The 17,755-nt window shown below is 37.2% G+C and overlaps 1 protein-coding gene across 1 annotated transcript in view; it reads left to right on the top strand.

Annotated features, from left to right (window-relative positions):
- The window catches only part of LOC139442899 (homeobox protein prospero-like), a 31,991-nt gene extending 14,814 nt beyond the window's left edge, over positions 1 to 17,177 (top strand). Inside the window, exons 3-5 of the mRNA XM_071223807.1 lie at positions 164 to 318; positions 9,765 to 9,909; positions 12,936 to 17,177. Of these exons, the coding sequence (XP_071079908.1) occupies positions 164 to 318; positions 9,765 to 9,909; positions 12,936 to 13,121 (486 nt within the window). The 3' untranslated portion in view covers positions 13,122 to 17,177. The remainder of the gene's footprint in view (positions 1 to 163; positions 319 to 9,764; positions 9,910 to 12,935) is intronic.
- Positions 17,178 to 17,755: the final 578 nt, after the last annotated feature.

Below are 17,755 nucleotides of genomic sequence, written 5' to 3'. Positions count from 1 at the left end.
CAATGCCCCCCCCCCGCCATCGGACAAAATGTGTTGGAACTATGTGATCTTTGTTGGAACTGTGTGATCTTTGTTATGTGGTAGCGCAGTGTTTGTGAACAACAAAACATTATTATATTTGCTTGATCATTTTGTACATATGTATATTCCTTAACGGACGTACACCAGTAATCTAACACCCATGCACTTACGGAAGGCCAAGTTGATGTTCTTCTTTGTACGCTACCCAAGTTCAGCCATTCTCAAGATCTACTTCCCCGACATCAAGTTCAACAAAAACAACACCGCCCAGTTGGTGAAATGGTTCAGCAACTTCAGGTAAGTCCCAACTAGCCTCATCGTTTACAGCTCTATCTGTGCTCATGCTTTGTATCATCACATTGAAGGACAGTTTTGAAATTTAAAAAACCCCAGAAGGGTTAAGTACGACAGCAAATTGTAATGAGAATGTAATTTTCTAATGAACAGGGCATTTTCCCCAACCTGATGCATTTGGAAAATCGCATTTCCCTTTTTCTAAAAAGAAAGGTTAATGCACTCAATTATATAAGTGAGTGCATGCATGCATGCACACACTTGTGCCTCCTTCCTGTCCATCGTGCCAGTGACTCAACATTAGATATGGCCATCCCTCGGTTTCTTTTGATTTTGGTGTCTGCATTTCAGCAACTTGGCCATAGTTAATGGGCAGGAAATATCATAAAGATAGCTCATACCATTACTCGTTTAAATGAGAGTTTGGCTTGCTTTGTTCAGTACAAAGGGAAGAAATTTGCAATGCAAAGATTTGATAGCAGTAAATGAAGTGTCATGAGAACCAGGAACAGGCAAATATTTGGAATTGGATTGCTGTAGGAAATTGTGCAAGACAGAGTTTAATTGCAGCCAAGCCACTCAAACGCTATGGTCTTTAAGTCCTTAATGAACTTGCATGGGGTATGAGCAAAATGCAACAAATGGTTGGCTCAGTGGAGAGCTAAACCATAGACGCAGGTAGCAGTGCCTTCCTGCACACAAAGACAGCCATTGTGGTGCAGGAATTATGTATAATAACCTGCATTGTCCTGGAGAGCCACAATTGTTGGTGTCCCTCGGGACGTACAGATGGGATGAGGAGACAGTGGGTCCCAGAACCTCCCCCAGATAGTGATGGAGATACTATACAAATATGCCATGCTTCTCAACCGCCCCCTTGGTGCACTACCCTGCTACTGAGAATGCATATTTCTTAAATATTAATGGTGCAAATATGATTTGAGTCCTAGAGGCCGGGCTGGTTTTCTATCTCCTTTGATGACAGTGATGAGAGGTAATGGCTAGGATTGTTATCCGGCCATTATCGCTCTGCAACAATGTATCTATAAATCATGCTAGTGTTTGCTCACTCCATCTTAATCACCCTAGTCTAATATTTGTAAAGTTGGATGAGATTGGAAGTGGGTATTGTGAGTTGGAGCTGAAGGGCGATCTCTCTCCGTAGACTGTCCGCGTTGATTCGCAAACCTCTCGGTCTCCCCATCAAAGTCAAGTCAGAGCTATTGTAGAGGCATTTACTTTCTCTAATGTACATTAAATTTTCATATTCTCATATCTTTAATGTATTTTCTCCATAGAGAAATGCATTACAAAGTTCCATTTGTGGCCCAGTGTGATTTGATGATTGCAGACAAGAATTGGAAAAGACTGATATCATTTGGTTATTGATTGAGTATTGTTCCTCTTAATCAGCACGTCAAGATGGGCCATGCGCCTCGTCCTCCCATCATCTTTCTCCCCCTTTAACTGAGGTTCTGTCAAGGCTCTGTCATGCTCCGTTCACTGGCTCCCACGATGCTCTGTTCGCTAGGTCCCACGATTAAATGAAGTCTTTAAGACTGATATGAGAGGAAGTTAATTGGTGTCCCGATTGCTTGCAAGCATTCGACACATGTTGTGTGAGGTGTGTGGCTGGTATCAAGCCAGCTCTTGTGTGGGCAAGAGGCTAAATCAGTCAAAGTACACAGAAGAGAGAATTAACTTGTGTGTACATAACGTGTTTCTCTTAATGCTTATTTCAACGTGTTTACACCCTATGTATTTAGAGTAGGGCTCCATCAATACCAGAGTATCCCCAAAGTCTTGTTCGCAATGAGCTGCCACACTGGCAAGCAACAGGTACCCCCACCCTAGGAAACGGAGCAAAATGAAGCCGTATTCTTACCTGTAATCCCAGTCCTGACCCCCCACTCGTTATCTGGCCAAGCTTTAGAACAGGTACAAAATGAAACGGAATTAACTCTTAACCTCCCGTCAACTTTGTGATGACCTTCTTGTGTAAATTGTCCTCGATGCTTCTGTACACAAGAATAAATCAAAGATTAACATTTGTGTTTTTAAGTTAAATGGAATGTTTGAATATGTGACTTGTGTTACCTAACACTGATACATGTAAAATTTATATTTTAATCAAGTTAGGAGATTATTAAAGGAATGCATGTTTTAGTTTAACATTGAAATGTGGAAAAAGATAAATAGATAACATGTGTCAGTTGAAAAATTTGGATTGAAAAGTAACAATTTCTGAAACATTTTAGGAAATGTAATCAAATTCTGGTGTAGGGTTTCATTCTTGAGTAAAAGGGTCGCTGGTATTTGTTCATCTTATAGGAATGTGTGTAATTTAGCAAAATGATAAAGCTGACTGTTAAACCGATTTAAACACCGCTGTTAAGAATGCGCGAAATGATCGTGTGGGAAATAATATCCTGTCATTATGTCTGAAGTAATATGTCTTAGATGACCGTGTTTATGGAGGAAAATGATAGCTTTGAGATGCTATCGGATGAAGACTAATACTAATGAAAACTTTGCAGTCAGTTCATATTTTTATGCAGGATATTCTAATCTATCATAACTCTGAAAAACATCTAAACGCTTCCCTGCAAGACGTTAGCAGGAGGAATTAGATTGGCTACAATTGATATGACAAAGCTACAAATGTAGGGGTGTGTGATACGCGACAATAATGTCTGCCTGACCATAACTCATCGATGACAGGCATTAGGAAAATATTACGCAAATAGTGTTATTAGATAAGCAGTGAGAAGAATGGCTTCCCATGTATTGAGATTTGCTGCACGAGGTAAATAGATTAGGGTTGGACAATTCAATATAATTCATCAGGAAAAGGAATGAGTTTAGTTCAGACAGAAAGAATCTAAAGCAAAAGGTGAGAGATAGTTTTGTATGAAAATAAAACGCTTTAGGTGTATTGTACAAGGGTCTTGAAATGCCAGTTCAGGGCCTGAGGGAACTTACAATGGTTGGGAGAAAACTACTCACACTTGTCAATTGTTGATACAAATTTACACTCAAATCTAGAGATAACATCATCAGATATTGAAAATAGTTTGTACAAACCAACTTCTAGCTGCTTGCGATTGAAATAAATGTTTCTGATTATAGGAATATCACAAGTTTGTTAAGACCACCGGATCTGTGCTGTCTGGGGGTGTTTGTATTTCCGGCGTATGTCTTTGTATGCATCATTTCATCAAAGTAAGATGAAGACATTTTGAACAGGCTTCAGGTTAAATCAAAGTGCTAAAAATGAACACAGGATAATACTGAGGTGAAGGCAGTTTTAATAAATTTATATACTACTCAAAAGAAATTAAAGAACACCTGATTCTTTCATATTACTGTAGTTATTCTGTTAACTATAGTTTTATGAAAGAATCAGGTGTTCTTTAGCTTCTTTTGAGTAGTATACATTAATGTCAGTGTAAAGGTGTAGTACGGTCCCATTTCAGCAGAAAACCCACAATGTCATAAAAATGGAGTGTGTAATATGGTACTACTAGTAGTGAAACTACTCATAGTGTATGTCTCTTAGTATACACAGTTCACTCTTGAACATGGCAGACATAATGAACTTGAAAATTAAACCAGAAAAGAACCAGCTTGTATATTTTTAAGGTGTGCTTAGTGAAGATCCGCCTCTGCATGTTTGGTTCATATAAATATTCCAACTTGATTTTTTTATTTAATTTATTCTTCAACATTATTAACAGTTGTATTTTTGCATCCATCCATGAAAGTAATTTCCCGTTATTTAGTATTCCTTCACTTGATAAAAAAACGTTTCAAATGATAATGTTGGTCAATTAGATTTGTGCTTTCAACCATGGAAACAATTTTCATTTAATATTTGTGAAAGTTTCTCTTGAATGCCAAGGTGTTGAATTCATAGATTGTACATGGCACTTTCTGAATCCTGGAGCAACAATGGCCGACCCATCTGTGACACACAGTATCAAGTTACTCCAGGCCATGCCATCTCGTATATATTCCCATAAACCAGACGCAGCTAACAGTCTTGTCATCATACAAGATGATCAGCATGGCTCTATGGAAATGCAAATAAACCTTACTTCCATTTTACCATTTATTCAAATATATGCGAAGAGATTAGATTTTGAATCGTTGCTCAACTTCGATGTTGATCATATGCAGGTAACTTTGTGTCAGGTGTACATTCAGGGGAAGAATGGAGACCGGGCTTATTTATGAATACCGATGACATTCAGCCCTGCATTCAGTGTTCAAGTTGAGGGTATTCACTACAGCAGGATGTGATATGATGTAGAATACTTCAAGCAGTCCTGTATGTAAATTACCTGCTTCCTTCAGCCACCTCTGTTTCCAAACAAACACTGAATAAATCTATACCAAAACACTCAAGTCTGTTGACTCATGACAAAAGTTCATATTTCAGTGATATGTGTTCCACTTCTTTGGGTTGTCGTTATCTTAGTTTTGTAGAGAAAATGATGACATTTATTAACACTAAAATTCTCTTTTATAAATTCTCCTCCTTTTGTTATCAGATCCAATGAATCTGCTTTTCATTTTTAGCAAAGCTCTATCATTCATTCATTCATTCATTCATTCATTCATGACACATCTTATTCATGATAATTAATTGTGGTGACCGTCTGATGACGATTAATAATTCTGTTATAGTGTGGAGGATAATTCACTCAGTAGAAATCAGACGGATGGTTTTGAAAGGAAGTCATTTTTGGGGTCAAATAATTTTGTAATGATCCATATTGTTGACAGAATAGCATATGTTAATAATCATCTTAAGATACATATCTTGTTTGACAAGGTTATTAATTCTGTGCGTGGTACGTGTATAGATTTTGAGATCGTTGTCCACCTGTTACGGTGCGCGGATATTATACTCCATAAACTGTGAGGAGAATGTGTTTCTACCATCATAAATCTCTTAACACTTGTCACGCTTTCATACTGTTCATATTGAAAAAAGTTGACTTCAGGATTAAACCAAATCTACCTGTGACCCTATATCAGTGTCCATTGGTATCAAAAATCTTTTGTTTTTACAGTTTTGGTGTTTCTGTACTACTGGAAAGATGGTTCTTGTAGTACACAACCATAAATGGACAGACAAACAGATTGTTTATTTGTTTATTTATTGTAAGTCAAAACCTGAAGTCTCTCATGCTGGGACAATGGGAAAGAGGATGCTGTTTTAGATTCTATTCAAACAATATTGTTCTTATTAAAAAGGACCCCTGTAGTTCCTTGTTAGAATAGGTCTTCAGCAACCAATGCCTGCCATGAAAGGCGACTAATGGGATCAGGTGGTCAGGCTCGCTGACTTGGTTGATGCAGTAATCGTATCCCAATTGTGTGGATCGATGCTCATGTTGTCAATCACCGGATTGTCTGGTCCAGATTCGATTACTTACAGTCCGCCATCACATAGCTGGAATATTGCTCAGTGCGGCATTAAACAACAAACAAAATTAAAAGAGATTCTCTCAATAACCATTGGTGTGCTTTCTAGAAATATTACATATATTAAAAAGATAAATTTATTTATATCCATTGATCCATTTTAGTAGATGTCATAACACATATTGCGTGGTTTTGTTTCACTGCAGACTAAATGACATATATCTCAATATGTGTCATAATACGTAATGATAAATTAATTAATGGTAGTTATTTCGTTTATAAAACCTTGATGCATATATGTAAATATTATATAGCCTAGGTGAAAACTTGAATATGCCTCTCGAATAGTTAAATGAGAATATTGAAAAATATGTATCACTTTAGAAATGACACTAGCTTGATACTAAAGTTCAGAATTTTTCCACGAGAATATTTTTTGTGACCAGTTAGTCATTTCACACAGTACGAATTTGTTGTCACAATATTCTAGGTCACGAGTGACACAGACTCGAGACATGTAAACAGTTTATGACAGTTTTATTCACAGTTGGATGTCATACTCTGTGTTGATCTGAATCTTGTGATGAACCCCGTTCATTTGAACCACGAAGAAACAGCAAGCTACCTGTACGCAAACACTCTTTCTTCCTTGACAAAAATATAACTGATATTTCACTGTGACAGATCACTTAAAAGCAACTTTCAAATTTATTTTAAACTAAAATGTAATAATGTGGGGATAGAATCAAAGAAGATAATTCTTTTTCATCTCTGAGTTAGACTGCATTCTTTATAAAATGCAATTTTCATATTTTATATAATATATTTATTATTTATGACAATTCAAAACTGGGTAGGTTGTTAATAGATACTGATATTCTTTGTCTGTTTTATCCCCAGCCTGTTTTGAGCCTTCCCCCAGTCAGAAATCACTCCGACCTAAGATTAACTAGGTATTTAGGAGGTCCCAGAATCGCCAAGTGCTGCCAACGACCACTTACTATGAACTAATGTTCAGAAGCATACATAGAATTCACATACCGGGTAGTCTGTATTCAGTGTATACAAACATCAATGGTGAAAGGTTAATTTGTATGCTTGGTTTTGAATTAACAATTTTATTTTGTCATAATTACATTGGCGAAGAACATGTGTTGAATTTCATCAGCAGGATTCATGGTAGAGGTATTAGTAGGATCAGAGAGTAGTAGACAATGATGCACTTGTCCACAGCCATTGTCAACAATTCAGTGTATAAACATGATTGGGAAAACATTGTCTTCTCAGACATCGATGGTTCAGATTAGATATCCCTGGAGCTTAGACAGCATAAACGCTGTGAAAAGGACTGGTTATACAATGATTATATATGCTGCTCAAAACAAGTTAAAGAACAACCAATTTTTTCATGAGACTATAGTTAAAGAAAGATCAACTATAAACAGATATAAAAAAAATTGGATTAACTATAGTCATGAAAAGATTGGGTGTTCTTAACTTCTTTTGAGTAGTATATATTTTTGAAGCCAACTCGCAGGGCCTGTGTGTTGTTACTTCCTAGAGGAAACCATTAGAGCATAGTCTTGATCATAAGGAAGTTGCATGTCTCATTGCTGTGCACTACAAACAGGTTTCTGTAGGGATGCTACATTTTCCTCCAGTGGGGGTAAAGTCAGGGAGATAAGATTGTGTTTGAACCAGCTGACTATAGCAAACAGATGCTCCTATTCAACGTTTATTGGTTTTCAACACTATTCATGAAACTAGGAAAATATGTTTATGAAAACAATGTTGTTTTATTGATTTTCTTTCCTGGATATACATGTAAGGGCGACAACTTGCAACATCATGCACAGGGCTGGTTTAGCATCTGCTGCCTTCATTGGTCACCTTATCATTTTGTCTAAAGTGATTTGATTCGCATGAATGAAGCTTGTCGTGATGCTGGGAGAATGTCTGATTCAGTATTTAACTCTACACACAACATCAAAGTTGGTGGCAAAGCATTACCAATCCTTGTCCCCATTATCAAGAGACTGGCACAAACGTAATTAACACTTTGATGAATCAAGAAGTTGCTTTTCAAAATATATATGTATTTATCTGAATGAGGACTAAATGTTGGGATATAGTAAATGTAAGGTGATAGATTATGGCAGATGAAGCTGATTAGGAATTTATGAGAGAAGTATTCATGTTGCCAACTGGTCCTGAAGGATGAAGGATGCCTGCCCCACACGGTGTATATGTGTACATATTTGTAGGTTGTAGGACTGACTGACTGACTGACTTCTAGCATCAGGTGAACATTGTATAGGATAATGTGTGACTGTTGGGGATAATGTATGACTGTTGAGGATAATGTGACTGTTGGGGATAATGTGTGACTGTTGGGGATAATGTGTGACTGTAGGGGATAATGTGTGACTGTTGGGGATAATGTGTGACTGTTGGGGATAATGTGACTGTTGGGGATAATGTGTGACTGTAGGGGATAATGTGTGACTGTTGGGGATAATGTGTGACTGTTGAGGATAATGTGACTGTAGGGGATAATGTGTGACTGTTGGGGATAATGTGTGACTGTTGGGGATAATGTGACTGAGAAAATGTGACTGCGGGATAATATGACTATGTAGGATACTGTGACTATGTTTGGGATAATGTGTGACTATGTGTAGGATACTGTGACTGTGATTGTCATCACACGGCCACCTCTGCCTCAGATTCAACCCCATCCACAACATATTTCCTTTCTTTTACAGAAGACTAAACTCCCCGTCCCCGATTCCCAGTGTCCCTGCATTCATTATTCACTGCTGCTTTAGTTCCGATATTAATACTCATTTCTGTGAATTTCTCCTGACGGGAACATTTCTCGAATTGCACCGATTATACCGCTATTAGCTGTGTGTCCTGCATTTGTGCGACTAGCCGTATTCTCCTAGAGAGACCCCTTTGTTTGCACGGCACAGATCTTCTGTCATTAACCCCCCATCTCCGTCAGACAAACGGTAGAGGCGACACTTAGGCCCATGTGGGCCGGGGATAAAATGTCTCCTCTCATATTGAATAATTGGACCATGTAGGAAAAGATTAGCATTTTATGATGTCAATATGAAGGCCATGCTTGCCTGTGTCCTGGCAGGGACTGGAGCTATCGGGAAGAGTTGTCGGGGGGCGGGGGGCGGGGGGGGGCAATACAAGCCCTGTACTGGCTTCTTATATTAATGATAATCAGTTTTAAGTCGACCCTCATCTCATCGGCAGGGCCTCTCTCTCATGAAATATGAACTTGAATTTGAAAGGCCAGAAGGAAACGTTAAATGTCAACGCTATAGTTCCCAGGCAGACTTGTTGGGCACCGCTCTCCTTCAGAACTATGCTCAAACACAAGCGGGGGCTAATCGCTAACAGAGACAATTCTACCACCATTGTGTGGAGGCTTGAGAGGCTGCAGTCACAGAAATAATATCCGTTAAATGTCTCTTCCCCTATCAAGTATAATCATGGTAGCGAGGAGGGAAAATTATCACTTAATTGAGATTAATTCCAGTCTGTCCTTAACTTTGTCATGGCTATCAGATGGAGTTGTGGCCCGTCAGTTGGTCTTGACTTGTTGCCCTGACTTTGATAGTGTTACTTGTCGTACAAGCTGGTTACAGAAGCAATGAGGCTCCAGTAGCTGGCAGCTACTGCTGGGTCTTGTAGCCCTGAATAAATTGTACTGTGTATGGTGATACATCACTTACATGAAACACATCATTACTAATCAAAGCAATATTTAATTATGGGCAATTCTTTTGCTGTTCATATAATCATTGCATATTGTTTTATATAACAAATTATATGTTTTTTGTAAATGATTCATGATAAGTATGTTGTAGAGACTTCTATGAAAGAATTTTACATGTAAATTAATCAAGACAAAAGTGTTAAATTGCTGTAAGAATAGTAATCCTGAGACACTTGATTGCGAGATATGTTTTATATTAAATGTTTGCCTTCATTTTTAGAGAGTTCTACTACATCCAAATGGAGAAGTTTGCCCGTCAGTCGATTGCGGAAGGATGCAAGCATCTCGAGGATCTTGTGGTGACGGCAGACTCGGAACTCTATCGAGTTCTTAACCTGCACTACAACCGCAACAACCAGATTGAGGTATTTTCATCTTGCAGTACAAAACATACTACTCCAATTTTTATATGGAATTTTTTAAAATCTGTCCATGATGCACAAAAATGATTCCATAAAATGTTATGTGAATTTATCAGTAAAATGACATATCATATTTCCCTATCAAAAGAGGAGTAGTATGTGTTTATGAAAATGACTGTCAGCATTAAGGAAACCCTCGATTGTAAATTGTAGGAATTGGTTTATACTAGCCAATTAGAGTTTTATCAGTCATTTGAATTTTATTTATCTATCCTAATTTCAATCACAATTCTCTTGTGTTTATTAGAATCAATTTGATTTCTTGTTTTACATATTTACTTTCTCAACACACCAAGAGGCAGGGGTCAAAATAAAAAAGTAAATTAATAAAGTTATTATCAGGGTCCGTTTGAGGTTAACTTTAAAAAAAAGATTAAAGAATACAAAATATGATTTTTAACAAAACTTTTTTTTAAATATTTGTTTAAAAAAAATAAATTCAATCAAACATAGCATTTCATGTATTTGGTTTGGTTGACAAACCTATAAAACAAGAAACAAGACTGGTCTTGCATCATAGTCGATTTTCTTGTGCCGCTAATTAATAGAAGCGGATTAACATTCTAAAATAGCATCTTTGTTCTTCATGAGATAATAAGAACAAAATATTCCATAATCCTGTCGGTGATTTTCTAAGTTCCAAAGAAAAGGATGTCAATATTTTTTTATGAAAATCAACAAGATTATTCCATGAGCTAGAAAAGGACTTATATTCTCCTGAAAGTGTTGAATTAGAGTTGACAGGTAAAAATAGTGTAATGATAAAAAAGAAGAATGAGGATAAAAAGTTGGCGAAGTTCTGGGATAATGAGAGTTTGTGGCGAGATGTAGCATCGCGGTATCCACTTAAGACATTTAGTCTGCTGAAGCAACGGAACGCCAAGCTTCGGAGTTAAGAGGATTTCTGCGTAACAAGATTAGATATCTCTTGTAGAACCCTGTTGCCATTTTGTTGCCTACTTCTCTGCAGCATGTAAGATGACTACCCTTCAATCAAAGATCGTCGTCAATAACGGCCACCTTGACGGCCTGCACGATGTCAGATTGCATCGTCAATCCACATCAATGACTACTTACATGATTTTCCCCCTACTAAGACTAACAATGATCGATTGGACAATTGTCTTTAAAGCAACCTTTCAGGCATGTGGACTTGACACAATACAACTCGCAATCAGAGAGTTTGTGAGTTTTTCAAGTCGCTTAATGCACACATTATTCTGTCATCTTTAGCTTATGTAGGTTTCTCATTAATTTCTTGTGTGTGGACGTTGGTTCTTTGTTGAAGTCGTCGCGCACCACTTCCTTCAATAACTGAGCTTTGATGCGATGGTGGAACATGAGAAATCACTTAGGACGCGGGCAGAAGATGGCCAGTTGGAGACCACCTCTTGTCATTGAAGTCATGAATGAAATTGGTTATTACAGGTGTGATGCTCACCTGTGTTTTGGGTGCTTCATTACTCAACTCAAGGTCAACCAGGACAGAACGGGGCACACAGTCACAAATAGTTCACAAAACGCTTGTTCCCAAAATAAATCAAGTTATGTATTTGATTGAATGAGAACAAGGATGAGTTAAATTGTGACCTTTTCAAAACAGGATCATTGACTCAACAGGGTATATATCCACATTGTTCATTCAAGAAGCCCTAATTGAAATAGTGCTGGGTTAATCACAGCCTGGCATTGTCCTCGTAACTATTGTATTGCCTTCTTGAATCAAGCATGGTTGTGTCCGTCTCTAAACATGAAACATCTTTAGAAATGTGACGAGAAATGCTGAAGGAATAAGCGTGGGAGATTATGTTTGGTGCAAGTGAGTTGGTAATATGCCGAGCTTCATTTAGACTCCAGGTAGTACACTAGTTAGAGATGCCGGTATCCTGGTTGCATTAAGTGGCTGTAGATTTGTTGGTGGTTATTGAGGAATTCAGTCTGATTACCGCAATTTGCCTAACATGTGTAAGACCATGAAACCATTCACTGTTCATCTCCAATATAGTTTAGCTGTCTATAAAATATCTCAGAGCTAATACAGTTTAGTTGTCTATAAAATATCACGGAGCTAATACAGTTTAGTTGTCTATAAAATATCACGGAGCTAATATAGTTTAGCTGTCTATAAAATATCTCAGAGCTAATATAGTTTAGTTGTCTATAAAATATCTCAGAGCAAATATAGTTTAGCTGTCTATAAAATATCTCAGAGCTAACATAGTTTAGCTGTCTATAAAATATCACGGAGCTAATACAGTTTAGTTGTCTATAAAATATCTCAGAGCTAATATAGTTTAGCTGTCTATAAAATATCTCAGAGCTTATATAGTTTAGTTGTCTATAAAATATCACGGAGCAAATATAGTTTAGCTGTCTATAAAATATCTCAGAGCTAATACAGTTTAGTTGTCTATAAAATATCACGGAGCTAATATAGTTTAGTTGTCTATAAAATATCACGGAGCTAATACAGTTTAGTTGTCTACAAAATATCTCAGAGCTAATATAGTTTAGCTGTCTATAAAATATCACGGAGCTAATACAGTTTAGTTGTCTATAAAATATCACGGAGCTAATATAGTTTAGCTGTCTATAAAATATCTCAGAGCTAATACAGTTTAGTTGTCTATAAAATATCACGGAGCTAATATAGTTTAGCTGTCTATAAAATATCTCAGACTAATACAGTTTAGCTGTCTATAAAATATCTCAGAGCAAATATAGTTTAGCTGTCTATTAAATATCACAGAGCTAATATAGTTTAGTTGTCTATAAAATATCACGGAGCTCCTTCAGTTTAGTTGCCTATTCAGTGCAACCAATCATCTAACATTATACAGTGGTATTTTGGAATTGGAAAGGAAAAATCTAGTTAAAAGACTTAACATATAATGATAAGGTAGTATTAGACTACATGCCATGTAGGATATATATGTGAAGACATGTAAAGTATTTTACTTTTCTTTCAGGTGCCAGAGACATTTCGGATAGTGGTACAGTCAACATTACGAGAATTTTACCGAGCTATCTCCGCCAACAAGGATACGGAACCATCTTGGAAGAAGGCTATCTATAAGGTCATTGCAAGAATGGACGACGCATTACCCGATTTTTTCAAATCAGCAAACTGGCTGGAACGTCTTGGAGATGCATAGACAATTTACATTTTTCGTCGCATATAGAGGTACCATTTGCGTTAATCAGCTGGAGTGACGAGATGCAAGAATGCCAGTTTCCTATTGCGCGGCTTCTGAGTCGTCATAGGATGGTGCCTTGTTTCAAGGCAATTGAAGTTACAAACATTGACCCTGAACAAGGATTATTAAATATAAACATGTGTTTATAAAGATATTTATTTATTTGTTCATCATGTGACAACAAGAATATGGAAAATGCATATTTATTGCTCTTTTTATAATTCAGAGATAATATCCATAATTTTTATCAAGTGCTATGATTAATATTTTAAATATTTTTCACTGTTTTTTGACATGTAACTATTGCACGAAATAATGCATAATTGACAATATCCAATATTGTGGGCAATACCACCAAGGAGCATAATGTGGGAGATAATTGTGAAGTCAGACATAATGTTTCAAGAAATGGTCGTTAATTCGTTAATGGTCGACATGATGTTGCATACAGTTGTTGCTGAGTTTCGCCGTTACATACTCTAGTCACTTCAAGCAATGTGTTCATCTGCATCCTGGTCCTTCAGTACATGATGTTTATCTGTGTTCTGTTTTCATTTCTCAGATCTGCATGACAGATTGTGTATATACACATAAGTTATATAGTTTTTGTTGACCTCACAAAATGCTTCGGACTAAACTGTCTACACTTAGTCCGGACAACATCTTTGTCATCACTGTGTTCACCTTCATAACACTTTTCTCCAGTTCTTTCGCATTGCTTCTCAATAATTCTTTTGCGCAAACAATCCATTACTTTGAAGCTTCATTATGCGTAACCATGGTAACTTGTTAAATTGTGATCTGCTATTGTTAAACGTTCCATACAATTTCCAACCAATGCTTGATTCAAATCTCCAGGATGATCAGAAAATGTTATAAGGAATGCAGAAGTTGATCTTGACCCAAATGATATTACCGAATTTGTTTTGTTTATATTTTGTTGTTATAAAGATCAAAGATCAAAACCAACCAAATCAAATATATGTGAAAGTTCACTTTGAATTAGATCTAACATAATCAAAATGTGTCGTAATAATTAGATCAAATTAATTCAACATATTTTTGTTAGTTAAAGGGTTTCAACTAAAATCAAGCAAGGAGTTGACCATGTTTTCTTGATACGTAATTATTTTAATAATTCTGTAATAATCTCAAACATGTTCATTGTTAGATAATCTCATATTCACAATATTTGGAGCTATCACCCCTCCTCATGCCATAAAGGCCAAGTACTGATTTTGAACATCAAATAACTCATGTCTATTCCTTCTTTCACACAGCGGTATTCAATTAACAGACATTTAATTTAAATTAACAGAATTGATAATAGAGGTTTGAGGTAAGGAAGATTGTACTCATCAATTTAACAAAGAATAACATCAATGCGCTTAAACTAAGTCACGCGGTAAAAATGTTTTAAATCCTGGCTTTTTCCTTCATGGTATTTTTAGTTTAACTGTTCATTATTTACTTAAAAACGAATTACCTTTGTAATTTTTTAGATGTTTGTTAAGACGATTGTTGCTGACTTGAAAGATGGAGAATAGGGAGATTATGAATCTGTGTTAAACAAACTAGGATTCTTTGTTCAAAATCAGTCGCTCCAAGTCCTTTTTCTCTCTGCATCACTTAGTCAGATGTCATCGAGAGAAACGTGCAATGACCTTTCCCGAGATCTCTGTAAGCTAGAGGTAGACATTTGTAGACAGTGATTTGTTTATTTTCAAATGCATATAATCTGCTAGCTGATATAGTGTGTAGAATAGTATGTGCGAGCAATGTTCAAACCTTTTATCATATGCATGAATGAGCATAATATTGAACTATTTCTTACAATGTGTTTTTAGATTCTAGTTTTTCTAGCATTATTTGTGTTGCTAGGTGATAACTTGTATGGTATACAAGTGTATATATACATGCACAGATAGATGAATCAGCATCTTTTACATGGGAACATGTCACGGTTTTATTTCATGCTTGAGTATCCATAGCAACTAGCTTTCACTACAAGTTTATACTTTGTGCAATAATAGTACAGGACTTCCAATACCAAAGGGTTGATGACAATTCATATTCCATCACATCCAGGGGATGTAGCTAAGATTAAACTTTGAAAATGCATGACAAAATAATGAAGTGAATAATTATTTTGAAGGACATTATTGTGGAATTTGTGTGTTTTTTTCATAGTATACATGTATTGAACGACGAGAACAGAAAATGGTTTGAGATAACCTTTAATCACTTCTAGATCAGAAACTATGCGCACATTCCTGGTACAGGAAGTAGTACGCTGTGGATATTGCACCATATTGTGCAACTGATGCTAGTGATTGGTTGCACTTTGTGCAATAATGGGGTTGCAACAGCAATTAGTCAGTGTAACTTTACAGGTTGGGTGCATTTGGTGCAACTTGAACGTGTGGTTGCATTTAGTGCAACTTGAACGTGTGGTTGCATTTAGTGCAACGTGAACGTGTTGTTGCATTTAGTGCAACTTGCAACGTGAACGTGTGGTTGCATTTAGTGCAACTTGCAACGTGAACGTGTGGTTGCATTTGGTGCAACTTGAACGTGTAGTTGCATTTGATGCAACTTGAACGTGTGGTTGCATTTGGTGCAACTTGAACGTGTGGTTGCATTTGGTGCAACTTGAACGTGTGGTTGCATTTGGTGCAACTTGAACGTGTGTTTGCATTTAGTGCAACTTGAACGTGTGGTTGCATTTAGTGCAACATTCCTCTGCTTAGGATTAGTGCAACATACTCACCTGTTGGCTGCACATGGTCGAAGTCCGGCAGGGGAGTAACTTGGACCCTGTGATTTCTGTCTTCGCTTACTTGACTGTGTTGTTTTTATTTATTTCTCATTGTTTTGTTGTGAAAATGCCCATTGGTGCCATGCAGTCTTTGCTCAACACTGCGGTAGTCTAACCAGTGTCCCTAGTCGGACGTATACGGATCAGGAGAATTCCATTGAACTAGTCGTCTTTGTCGTGGTAGAGTAGGAAGCATAATACTTTATATTTGTCTATAATTTTCTGATTGAAAATTCATGTCCGATATTTACCATTCCAAATGATGTCATTTACACTATTATAAGTATGTGTGAAATTAATTCTATTTTGAGGTTGAAGTCGTGTATTATTAAATATCAGCCTTGTTCCTTTGTATATACACTACTGTGAGACTTTTGTTGCCTTTTCCTTGCTGGCGGTCAGTATGTGGTCAACTACTGACCCTGCAAGACGTCATTATCTACTCCCAATGTTGTTATTGCCGGCCTGTATAAGCCAGCTCTGTGTGAAGGTTGTGGGGAGATAACTCTTGTAGTTAGGAATGCATGCAACTTGTTGGGAAACAAAGAAAACAATTAGTGACACATATTTTGAACCTATGTGATTATTTTTTCATTTTTAATCCTAAGTTATCTTTTCCCAGCACACATTTAAAAGATTTTATTCTCAAAATTCAATTAATCTCTTTAATGTGTTGACAATAGTTTATTGAGGACGTTGAGACTACGATATTCAAGTTATTTCACTATATGTCATGTTTTGACTTGAGATTGAAACTCTTCCTATGTATGAATTGAGTTATGACTTGCAAAACAAATATATATGTGCCATTATTGTTTTTAGGATGCAAATATTTCAGCAACACTTTGTTTTCCATCAGGTTATTGAATGAAAGAAGGTGATGTAAAATTCACCCAAATTGTTTTCCCAGTTTAATTAAGTTGGTGATTTGTGTAGAACTCCATGCCTCCTTCCTGATCTTGTGGAGCACTGGACATTTCCTGGTGCCCACGCCCCTGTCAGGCGGATGGTCCTCCCATCGACACCATGGGGATACCTCTACTACAACATTGTGAACAACGTCCGCAGTGACGTCGACCAGTGTTGGCGAGGTTGATCCAAGTTGGGTGTGGTCAGTCAACTGTGACTGGGAGAAATTTGCCTTTCCACCTTTTCTATATTTTCCTAACTTTTACATGATAATATTGTAGCTGTTATCAAATAAATACTTCTAAATAATCTTGTCTTTGTGCTGGTTGTGGTCGGAGCCATGGAAGTAGGAAGTAATGGATGATTGCCAGTGTTTTGTGAGATAACGCTCATACAGACTTTCTGCTGAATAGCCAGTTTCAATGAGTGAGTGAGTGAGATTTTACGCTGCTTTAAGCAATATTCCAGCAATATCACGGCGGAAACGGGCTTCATACATTGTACTCATGTCAGGAATCGAACCCGGGTTTTCGGTGTGACGTGCAAATGCTTTAACCACTAGGCTACCCAACTGAAGAGACTGCAGTAATGTCACTGCATGCCAGGTTGATGTGGTAGGTAGGTGATGGAGGTTTTAGATGTTTGTTACTTTGGTGAAACCCACATGCTGGGTATGGTGCTGACAAACCTTGACATATATCCGGGCAAACCGGGATTCAAACCCATGATCATTGGTTTTGGCATGCGGGAGGGAGGTTACTCTGCATGGGCACAATGACGCAGTGTCAGCCAAGTGACGGAGACACCTCATCCCATCAGCTCCTTTGCAGCAGAAGACACTGGGTGCCTGTTCCATGAGCAAGTC

Source organism: Haliotis cracherodii, unplaced genomic scaffold (assembly GCF_022045235.1).
Source record: "Haliotis cracherodii isolate W230 unplaced genomic scaffold, xgHalCrac1.p SCAF_5, whole genome shotgun sequence".
Taxonomy (NCBI): Eukaryota; Metazoa; Mollusca; class Gastropoda; order Lepetellida; family Haliotidae; genus Haliotis; species Haliotis cracherodii.
The sequence above is the reverse complement of the archived record's forward strand: the minus strand, read 5'-3'. Positions and strand labels throughout refer to the sequence as shown.